Genomic DNA, 12240 nt, shown 5'->3' with positions numbered 1-12240 from the left:
ATTTTTTGAAAAGGAGGCAAATTTAGACATCATGTATGTATATTTATTTATTTGTAGCTTAATAAGAGCAATCATTTTGTATATATTAATATTTTACAAATAATTTCAGTTTCATTTTGAATGAGATACTGGTGGCACTTACACTGATATCACAAGATTATAGCTTATAATTATTTCATAATTAATGCTTTTTACTTCAAACGTGTTTTTTTGTTTTTTGTTTTTTTTAAATTTTTTGTTTATTGCAGTAACATTGGTTTATAACATTGTATAAATTTCAGGTGTACATCATTATACTTCTATTTCTGCATAGATTACATCCTGTTCACCACCGAAATACTAATTACAACCCATCACCACACACATATGCCGAATTATCCCCTTCACCCCCCTCCCTCCCCTCTTCCCCTCTGGTAACACCAATCCAATCTCTGTCTCTATGTGTTTGTTTGTTGTTGTTATTATCTACTACTTAATGAAGGAAATCATACGGTATTTGACCTTCTCCCTCTGACTAATTTCACTTTGCATAATATCCTCAATGTCCATCCATGTTGTCACAAATGCCTGGATTTCATCGTTTCTTATGGCTGAGTAGTATTCCATTGTGTATATATACCACATCTTCTTTGTCCATTCGTCCCTTGATGGGCACTTAGGTTGCTTCCAAGTCTTGGCTATTGTGAATAATGCTGCAATGACCAAGGGGGTGCATGTATCTTTACGCACTGGTGTTTTCAAGTTCTTTGGATAAATACCCAGCAGTGGAATAGCTGGATCATATGGTAGTTCTATCCTTGATTTTTTGAGGAATCTCCATACTGTTTTCCATAGTGGCTGCACCAGTTTGCACTCCCACCAGCAGTGTATGAGAGTTCCCTTCTCTCCACATCCTCTCCAACACATGTTGTTTCCTGTCTTGTTAAAAATAGCCATTCTGACAGGCGTGAGGTGATATCTCATTGTAGTTTTGATTTGCATTACCCTGATAGTTAATGATTTTGAACATCTTTTCATGTGTTTGTTGGCCATCTGTATATCTTCTTTGGAGAAATGTCTGTTCAGGTCTTTTGCCACTTTGTTAATTGGGTTGGTAGTTTTTTTGTTGTTGCGATGCATGAGTTCTTCATATATTTTGGAGATTAAGCCCTTATCAGATGTATGGTTTGCAAATATCTTCTCCCAATTGTTAGGTTGTCTTTTCGTTTTGTTGATGGTTTCCTTTGCTGTGCAGAAGCTTTTTAGTTTGATGTAGTGCCATTTGTTTATTTTTTCTATTGTTTCTCTTACCCGGTCAGACATGGTGCTTGAAAATATGTTGCTAAGACCGATGTCGAAGAGCGTACTGCCTATGTTTTCTTCTAGAAGTTTCATAGTTTCAGGTCTTACATTCAAGTCTTTAATCCATTTGGAGTTAATTTTTGTGTATGGTGTAAGGTAAGGGTCTACTTTCATTTTTTTGCATGTGGCTATCCAGTTTTCCCAACACCATTTGTTGAAGAGACTTTCTTTTCTCCATTGTCTGTTCTTGGCTCCTTTGTCAAAGATTAGCTGTGCATAGATGTGTGGGTTTATTTCTGGGCTTTCGATTCTATTCCATTGATCTGTGTGTCTGTTTTTGTGCCAGTACCATGCTGTTTTGGTTACTATAGCTTTGCAGTATATTTTGAAATCAGCGAGTGTGATACCTCCAGCTTTGTTCTTTTTTCTCAGGATTCCTTTAGCTATTCGGGGTCTTTTGTTGTTCCATATAAATTTTAGGATTCTTTGTTCTATTTCTGTGAAAAATGTTGTTGGAACTTTGATAGGGATTGCATTGAATCTATAGATTGCTTTGGGAAGTATGGACATCTTAACTATGTTAATTCTTCCAATCCAAGAGCACGAAATATCTTTCCATTTCTTTGTGTCGTCTTCAATTTCTTTCAGCAATGTTTTATAGTTTTTGGTGTACAGATCTTTCACCTCTTTGGTTAAGTTTATTCCTAGGTATTTTATTCTTTTTGTTGCAATTGTAAATGGGATTGTATTCTTAATTTCTCTTTCTGCTACTTCGTTGTTAATGTATAGAAATGCAACTGATTTTTGTATGTTGATTTTGTATCCTGCAACTTTACCATACACGTTTATTACTTCTAAGAGTTTTCTGGTGGATTCTTTAGGGTTTTCTACATATATAATCATGTCCTCTACAAATAGTGACAGTTTCACTTCTTCCTTTCCAATTTGGATCCCTTTTATTTCTTTCTATTGCCTGATTGTTCTGGCTAGGACTTCCAATACTATGTTAAATAGGAGTGGTGACAGTAGGCATCCTTGTCTGGTTCTTGTTCTTAGAGTGATAGGTTTCAGTTTTTCACCATTGAGGATGATATTAGCTGTGGGTTTGTCATATATGGCCTTTATTATGTTGAGGTACTTTCCTTCTATCCCTGTTTTATTCAGAGTTTTTATCATAAATGGATGCTGTATCTTGTCAAATGCTTTCTCTGCATCTATTGAGATGATCATGTGATTTTTATTCTTCATTTTATTAATGTGGTGTATTACGTTGATTGATTTGCGAATGTTAAACCATCCCTGCATACCTGGAATAAATCCCACTTGATCATGGTGTGTAATCTTTTTAACGTATTGTTGTATGCGATTTGCTAGTATTTTGTTGAGGATTTTTGCATCGATGTTCATCAGTGATAGTGGCCTGTAATTTTCTTTTTTTGTGTTGTCCTTGTCTGGTTTTGGTATCAGGGTAATGTCGGCTTCGTAGAATGAGTTAGGGAGCTTCCCCCCCTCCTCAATTTTTTGGAAGAGTTTGAGAAGAATAGGTATTAAGTCTTCTTTGAATGTTTGGTAGAATTCACCAGGGAAGCCGTCTGGTCCTGGACTTTTATTTTGGGGGAGGTTTCTGATTATTGTTTCGATCTCCTTACTGGTGATTGGTCTATTCAAATTCTCTACTTCTTCTTGATCCAATTTTGGAAGGTTGTATGATTCTAAGAATTTATCCATTTCTTCCAGATTGTCGAATTGGTTGGCATATAGCTTTTCATAGTATTCTCTTATAATCTTTTGTATTTCTGAGGTGTCTGTTGTAATTTCTCCTCTTTCATTTCTGATTTTACTTATTTGTGCCTTCTCTCTTTTTTTCTTGGTGAGTCTAGCTAAAGGTTTGTCAATTTTGTTGATCTTTTCAAAGAACCAGCTCTTGGTTCTATTAATTTTTTCTATTGTTTTTTTAGTCTCTATTTTATTTATTTCTGCTCTGATTTTTATTATTTCCCTTCTTCTACTGATTTTGGGCTTTGTTTGTTCTTCTTTTTCCAATTCCTTTAGGTGCATTGTTAGATTGCTTATTTGAGATTTTTCTTGTTTGTTGAGATAGGCCTGTATTGCTATAAACTTCCCTCTTAGAACAGCTTTTGCTGTATCCCATAAATTCTGGCATGTCGTATTTTCATTTTCATTTGTCTCCAGGTATTTTTTGATTTCTTCGTGGACCCAGTCATTGTTCAGTAGCATTTTGTTTAATCTCCACGTATTTGTGGCTTTTCTGATTTTCTTCCTATAGTTGATTTCTAGTTTCATACCGTTGTGGTCAGAAAAGATGCTTGGTATTATTTCAATCTTCTTAAATTTATGGAGACTCATTTTGTGGCCTATCAAACGTGTGTTTTTATAATGACTTAGGTGTATGTATATATTTACTTCTACTACAGGTGCTTTCCACTTTTAGTGGTAATTACAGTAACTAAACTTAATATTAAAATAAAACTGGGCTTACTAAAAGTAGTTTGATTTGGGAAGAAAACTGCTTTGTGAAATGATAAAATTTTTTGATTTAAGAAATAAAAAAGCTGTGAAAAGTATAAAGAGAATAATTTCAGTGTTGAACTAGCACTGCATGGTAACAGAATTGTAAATGTTAATTGATATTTTATGATTTGTTATTGCTTATTGTAAAACATTCAAAGCCTATGCTTTAGGCTTTAACCTAATTTTAACCTATCACATTGTCTTGTAGGGGTCCAGGTGGTGGTAGACCTTGGCCAAACCCAACAAATGCCAATTCAGTGAGTATATAAATTTTTCAAAATTTTTGGCACTTTTTATCATTTAACAATAACAAAAATCTATTGCTTCTGAAAGCCCTGAAATTGGTTATATTAACCTTTTTTAAAAAGTAATCATCCAAAATATATATGTTTTGTATGTATTTTTTAAATATGCATAATATTTGAAATTATGTAATTTTTTCACTTCAAGGTCTAATGTAAACATGCATTCTATGTAGATTAGCAGACTTCTAAAAATAAAAATATAAAGTGTGATTTAAGTATGCTACGTAGCCTATATTTATCATAAAATATATTTATTGTAAAATGGTTTGCTCTTCTAAAAGAACTATAATAATAACTAAATTGTCAGATAGGATCTATCTCTATCAGTTATTACAATTATACTTTCTGCACTAGTTACACCTGGATTTGCCCTCTTGCTGCCCCAGGAAGCAAGTGCACATTTGCCTTGTGCCTGTGAGCTAAATTGCCATCCTTAGGCGTCTGTCTATGTACCTGACAACCTTAGAATTTTTCTTACGTGTTTTGTGGCAGTGGTTTGACTGCACAAATATTTTTCTCTCTTAATAATGTCACATAAATATATGTATGGGTTGAAAATTAAGCTCTCAATCTTAAAATTAATATGATTTTAATTTGATGATCTTGGAGATGTTTTTCCTTCTTGACTTTGAAATCTTGAGTTCTTCAATATGTGAGAGAGGTCTGCTGTGTACATATGTGTAGTATGTGCACTGCACAAAGGTACCTGAATCAAGGGAGTCAATAGGGAGCTAAAATACAGCTTGTGTTCCACTTGTGAAGTCTATGAATATCTGCCCAGAAGAGATGCCTCTTGCTAATATGTACAGAGGTACCTTCATTGGCTAGCAGTGGCCTTAATGTTAAATAAACATGAAACTGATCAAATGTTTAAGGTTAATTTAAACTTTAAGAAAATTTAAAGTAAGGTATGTATGGTATAGGAAGAATCATCCTAAATTCTTTGCTGTTCTAAAGCAGAAATCACTTCCTTCTCAAGTAAGTACCTTCATATTTTTAGAGAAAAAAATTAATTTATATTACCTGCCTCTCTCTTAGTTTCAATAGCTATGCTGTTTGCTAATTAAATAAAATTATTTAGGGTGGAGAGAGTGATAATATTGCTTCCATTTGGGTCTTCAGTGTACTGTTTAATCTCAACAAATCTTTCTAAGATACTGTTTTGCCAGATTATGTTATAATGTGAATATCTTTACTCTTCCAAAATTCTTTTAGTTTGCTGATGTGCTTTCGAAGAATTCACATTTCTATTTGCTTCTTGCTGTATGCCTTTTAAATTCATTCAAAGTTTAACTTAAAATGGCATCTGGCTAGCAGCTCAAGATACACTTCTGTCAACTCCTTTTTAAAATATCCATAAAGATACTGAAAAAACAATTTTTTATGAAACCAAAAACTCTGACAATCTTCCTATTGCTAGAATCTGGAAAGAATTTCTATTATCTGCATGTGTGATGAAACTGGATTAAGATGCACAGCTGATAGCCCACCTTAACTATGTAAGCCATCCCACCTGGAAGCAAGAAAACCCTTCTCTGCTTCCTCACTGTCAGCTCAACAAGTCATCCCTCTGCTGCCCATGGCAGGCAGCCAGAGTGCAAGCACACCCGCCACTGCCCGCTGCCAGCAGTACCTCCTTTATACAGTCGTCTAGAGACTGTCCCCCAAAACCCACTGAGGAAGGTGGCAGGATAGTGCATTGTATCTCATGGGTATGTCATCCAAGTAAGAGTCTTAGATACAGAGATGAGGAGACAGTTCTGCATTCCGATGATTTTTAGTTTTTTAGGTACTCCATCTCTTTAGGGTTTCATAAACCCGAGCACTCAGGATAAGAGAATGTACTGTATCAGGTGAGCAGCTTTGCATTATTTTAGATCCTGAGAAACACGAGGAATTAGAGTAGAAGCTGTGCATATCAAACTGCTGTCTGAAATGGGCATTTGATTAGCACGTGTGTGGGCAAGCAATAGCATTGAAAGCAGTCCCTTCTGGTGCGATATACCGCATGTGGGTACATCTCCCCTCACTCAAAGTAGCCCATAGGGAATAGTGAACAGGGAAAAGAAGTGGGAGAAGGCTTACAGTTTTCTCTTCGGAAAGAGAAAGGGGTCATCATCTCGAGCACGGAAAGGAAAAGCATTCCTCTGAAAATGATTTATTATGAGAACAAGAAAAAAAATCGTAGAAAACTGATGACTTTCTAGGAAAAGCGTAGAGCTTATATGAAACAAAGCAAAAAGTATTAAAGAGAGATTTTTTTTCCCTAAATATCATAGATTTTATTGTAGTGACAACTCATCTGTATTATTTTGAATTCCAATTTCCTTAGACTCTAGTCCATATTTAAAATTACAAACACATTTCATCTTGTATCAATACAGTAAATCTCTGGCTCCTCGGGGCAGCGTATTAAAGCGGTTGGTTGTTTGTTTCATTTTTGCTGTTTTCAAATGTGCCTTATATACCATTTTTTTCTTTTAAATGTTTATTTCTAAGTAACCTCAGATTTGCAGAAAAGTTGCAAGAATAGTGCAAAGAATTCCCATTCACTCTTCACCCAGATTCCCAAGTGTTAAAGGTTTACCACATTTGCTTTATGATTGTCTTTCTGCATATACATATTTTTTCCTGAACCATTTGAGTTGCATTTAAGTTGCAGACATGATGACCTTTTATCCCCAAATACTTAGTGTCCTAAAAACAAGGGCATCTTTCATAATCACAATATAAGGATCGAAACAAGAAAATTACCATTGATGTAATGCTATTTTCTAGTCTTCAGACCTTATTCAGATTTCACCAATTGTCCCAACAATGTCCTTTGTAACAAAAGAAAACCCCAGTTCCCTGTTGCCTTCATCGGTTGTGTCTCTGTCTCCTTTCATCTCGAGCAGTTCCTCAACTTTTCTGTCTTTCTTAACCTTGCAGTTTTGTTGAATGCAAGCCAGTTATTTTGTAGAATGTCCTGTAATTTGGTTTTGTCTGATGTTTCCTCATGACTAGATTCGGGTTATACAGAGTTGGCAGGAAGACCAGAGAAGTCATTTTGTGTTTTTCTCTGTGCATTATTTTGGAGATGGTGCATGCCATGGTGATTTGTCCCGTTATTCATAATGTTAACTTTGATCACTTAGTTAAGGTGGTGCTTGTCAGGTTTCTCCACTCTAAAATTGCTCTTTTTCCCTTTGTAATGATTAACTTGTGGAGACATACTTTGGAACTACAGTAAATGTCCTCTTCCTCCTTATACCTTGATCTGCTTCTTTGGGCATCCATTGATGATTCTTGCCATGTTGGTTGCCAAACGGCTATTTTCTAATTCTCTCTTTCCTTCTCCATTTATTAGTTGACTTTCTACTATAACAAAGAGTTTTTCTTCTCCATTCATTCATTCATTCATTCGTGTATATCAGATGTACTTGTGGATTCTTATTTTATTCGATGGGTTTTGATGCTGAAATTGTTCCAGACTTGGCCAGTAGGAAACCTTTCAAGCTGGATCCTTTGTCCTTTGCCATGTCTCCATTATTCTTTGAACATTTTGAAGCTCATCTTATATTTTCCCAGCCTTAGCCCTAGAAACAGCCATTTCTTTAAGGAGCCCTGGTTCCTTTTAGTGTAGAGTGGTATTGAGAACCCATCAGAGTAATACAGCTTCTAGACCCTCTCAACTAACAGAACTAGGATATAGATGTGTATATATACACACACCCACGCACATCTGTATCTTTCTGTGTCTATCTATATGTATTAAAACCATAAGTGCATACTAGTGCTTCCATTTCAATCCAACACGACAGAGTTCATTCTAGACTTTTTGCTTTCCATGTTTGTAACTCACTTCTCTGAAAGTGAGAAATCTGCCTACCATTGCCACAGTAGATTTATTTATTTGCTTAATCTTTATCTATCCACAGTTTTGTCGTATAAAAGTATTTGATAAAAAATATTTTTGGCACCCGTTTACATGGCAGTAGGAGAAACATTTTGAAGGACAAATTCATGTTTTAAATTCTGAATGAAAGTATGATTTTTACTTTTAACTTCGTTCAATCTGAGCATTACAGTATTGGCCTCAGATTCTTATTTGGAAGTTTATTTACAAATCCACCAACTATTTTTCCTTTTTTATATATTTCACAAGGAACTCTGCACTTGAGTTTAGCTATACAACAAGTTCTAATCATTAAGTAGCAAGCACTTTTATTGAAAATATCTTAATTATTTTCTTCTGGAGACACTTTTGATTAAAAGGTACAGAAAACCAACAAAACTGGGCTCATATTGAAAGAGAATATTACTGGATCATGTGTGTGAAAAGTCCAGATATAAATTTGCTTTGGGGCCCATTTGGTTCCAAGGATTCAAATAATGTCATCAGGACCCAGTCTCTATCCATCATTTACCTTTGTTCCCCTCGTCATGGCAAGAAAGCTGTGTGAAGCTCCAGATTTAGATCCTTACAGCTCCCAGTTGAGCACAAAAGAGCACAGCTCTATCAGTTAAGCATAGGAATTGGGAATAACTAACTGAACTGATGTGCTTAGCTTGGGTCATATGCTGATGCGTGAACCACTTATGGCGGGGGGGTAGTGCTCTGTCAGCCAGGCCTAGGTCACACGCCCACTCCCTGAGCCCCACCCAAGCCACTCAGAAAAATAAGGGAGATATAGTTCACCAAAGAAAATTCAAGGAATTGTTAGCACAAGAGGCGATGGGAAAAAAAACAGGAAATGTTTAATATAGCATTGTATTCATCAACTCACTAGCTTGATAGGAAAAAGAAAGAGGAAACTCCTTTAAGGAAAAAAATGAGGATTTATTATAGTAATTAAGCCTAAGTGAATACAAATATCTTGCTCCAAATAGTCTCTGCCCTGTGGAAATAGATGCTTACTTTTTTAAAAGAACACTTAAAAATAATAAAACATTTTCAACCTTAACACTGGCACAGATAACGTCTTGGTGTGGCCCTCCCTGATTTCTAGTAAGCCAGTGCTTATAAAGTAGTTGTAAACTTCACAATTGAAGAAAGCTACTTAGCTAAAACATTACTAATCATTTAAGAAAACAAAATCAAAAACCTCTAATTACTCTGATCTTCCCCCTGCCACAGCACATAGTCATGGATATTAGGAGTCAGAATATTTCAGGATATTTGGATTCTCGTCACAGCTCTTGAGCTATGTCTAGCTTAACCAGACAATATATATGGCCCTTAATTTTCTCATTTGTTAAATAAAAGATTCTTCTAGTTGTACAATTCTGATATTCTAGCTCTCTGATCCTGCTTATCTTCTACATCTGCATTGTCATCTTTCATTTTATGTTAATGGATATTTTGTATAGAGTATAGGGGAGAAGTGGCGAGAGGAGATTAATTACATTGGGAAGAATCTGGATACTAGAGGTGGAGAAGAGCTTAGACAAAAATAAAGAAAAGAGGAAATGCAAGAAATCTTTGGGGAAAAATTATTAGACTGTTAGTGGCTGGGAGGATAGGTTGTTTGGGAAGGCATGGAGGGCAACAAAGCTGAAAAAAGGGGACCACGTCTGTATAGGGCTTCGAATGTTGAGAAGTCTGGACTTGATCATTGATGCGGAAAGGAGCTGTGTCTTAGGCAGACAGTGTATAAAATGGATACAGCTGGGAAACAAAATTAGGAGATTATAGTAGTAGACCTTATAAAATGTTATCAGAGCCTGAGGTGGAGTGGTGATAAAAGGAATGGCAGAGATACATTTCAGACATAGAATCAAAAATGCTTGGTGACCTGTTGGATTTGGGGATAAAGAGAAGGAAAAAGTTGAAGGAGATTTCAAGTCTTTGAATCCAGGTATCAGGGAGAATGGGAAGAACACAAACTGAGCCAGGAACACGGGAGAAGAAGCAGATTTAAAGGGTGGACAGTGAGCTTTGTTTCTGGAATCTTATATCAGAGTCTTGATAGAACACCACCTTCAGTTCTTCCGCAATGCCTAATGCATATTTCTATAATTGTACTCAACCCATCGTGTTATAATTAAATCTATAGCATTCACCCTCTGCTGAGTCCTCACTGATGCTTGACCAGGAATTTTTTCACCCTTCTTTCTTCAACTACCTTTCCTGCTCTCCTTATCTTGGCACCTTCTCTGTCCGCTAAAATTGTCTCGTATTTTACACAGGGAGGCGAGGGGAAAGACCATTAGACTCAAATTTCTTCAGATTCTACCTTTCACCTCCCATATTATCAGGGCTTTATTCATCTTTATTTCCTTTTTTCTCAGAAAAAGAAGTGTCTTTTAACACTAAGAATGCTTCTGTCTATTCTCTATTTATTCCACCTCTTGTTGCCTCTGCCTATGTGCCTCATTCATGCTTCCAAAGGAGTCTTCAGTCTATCCCTTTCCATTGGCTGGAACTTTCCTCTAACACTATGCCAATGAACAAAATCCCAAGACAGCCTTAACCCCTAGTCTTCCACTCCTCTGGAGCTGGGAGGGGGTAGCTGATGGAAAAATTCTCTCAACCCTTCCTCAGTCTCAACCACCATCCCATGTCGCTCACATTTTCACTTCCTCACCGTGATTCTACAGGACAGGAAATTCCTTGACCTTCCTGTCTGTTTCATTACCCTGTGGTAGCGCAATGCCTGAAACATAGCAGGTGATGAATGAAGATTTATTGACTTGACTTCTCAACCCATTTCAATTCCCATGAAAGTCCTATTCTGAAGGTTACTAGTGACCTTCTACTTACCAACCAAACATCATGACTTATTGTCTGTCCTCATCATACCTGACGTCTGAAATATTTGTCTCCTTGGTTTTGTTTTAGATGTCTGTTAATTTCTCTTCTTCATTTTAACAATGTTTCTTTATTTTTCCATATTTTTATTAACATACCCCTTTTTATTATTTAGTCTTAGGTGTGTCGCAGAAAAGTTGAAAGACTTGAGCCTGACAGGGCTCAAAAATAAGCCCAGTTTAGGTATTTCCTAGCCAAGCTGCACCCCCCTCCCTACTTCTTAAAAGTCTAACTTGCTTGACTTTTTTTGTTTTTTTTTTTTTTGGTGAGGAAGATGGCCCCTGAGCTAACATCTGTTGCCAATCTGCCTCCTTTTGCTTGAGGAAGAATGGCTCTGAGGTAACACTCTTCCTCTATTTTGTATGTGGGTCACTACCACAGCATGGCTTGACAATTGGTGTAGGTCCGCACCCGAGATCTGAACCTGTGAACCCTGGGCCACTGAAGTGGAGTGCGTGAACTTAACCACTACACCACCAGGCCGGCCTCTATCCACCCTTTCTTAATTGGTAATGTTGTCTAAATTCTAATCTTTGGCTTCCTTTTTTTTATTTTATTTTAACATTTTCTTGTGATTTCAATTATCACTAGATCTAACCGAATCCTAGATCGAGTATTGTGCCCAGCACAAAATGAAAATTTATTTAATTGAAGCTTTATCTCTAGTCCTGATCTCTAATAAGTTCTAGACCTGTATTTATAAATATCTGTTGATCAGATCTACCTCAATCTCTGCTAGTGCCTTCAAGTTCAACATATAGGACATTTCTGCAAACTTATCCCCCTTCCTGAATTCCCTATGTATAAATTAGCAGCAACATCATCCTACCCAGTCACTAGTTGGAAACCTAGGAATTAGTTGAATTTCTTCCTTCTCTTGTCCACCACACCCAGTTTGTCACCAAGGCCTGCCTTTTTTTCACAAGCCTTTGTGAAAAGTCTTTCAAATTCTCTTACTCGTGCTTGTCTTATTCAGCACTGCCTAGAACACTGTTTACCGTTTCTTGCAGAGACCTTTTGCAATAGTCTCCTAACGTGTATTCATGTTTCATGATGCCTGCTGAGGTATCTTACTAAAGCTTAAATTTGAACATGTCCCTCTAAAACCTGTGACTCCCTATTTCCTATGGCATAAATTCATTCACAGTCTGACTGTATAGCCTCATCATTTACCACAATCCCCATAGGTCCCACACTGCAGCAGCTGTGTCAAATTACATACCATTTCCCTTATAAACTATGTAATTTCACATTGTTCTTTTTTTTTTCCTTTTTAAATGCTGATCCTTCTCTTTGTCTTTCTAGTGGGCACCTACTCTGTAAGTCCCA

General features: G+C 36.4%; 1 protein-coding gene across 3 annotated transcripts in view; it reads left to right on the top strand.

The window, feature by feature from the left end:
* SSBP2 (single stranded DNA binding protein 2) overlaps window positions 1-12240 on the top strand; it is a 297333-nt gene that overhangs the window by 254148 nt on the left and 30945 nt on the right. For all 3 annotated transcript variants that reach the window (XM_058524470.1, XM_058524560.1, XM_058524385.1), the window contains one exon: window positions 4022-4070. In XM_058524470.1, coding sequence (XP_058380453.1) covers window positions 4022-4070 — 49 coding nt within the window. The remainder of the gene's footprint in view (window positions 1-4021; window positions 4071-12240) is intronic.

Source organism: Diceros bicornis, chromosome 1 (genome assembly GCF_020826845.1).
Source record: "Diceros bicornis minor isolate mBicDic1 chromosome 1, mDicBic1.mat.cur, whole genome shotgun sequence".
NCBI lineage: Eukaryota > Metazoa > Chordata > Mammalia > Perissodactyla > Rhinocerotidae > Diceros > Diceros bicornis.
This window is presented reverse-complemented; position numbering and strand designations above follow the sequence as displayed.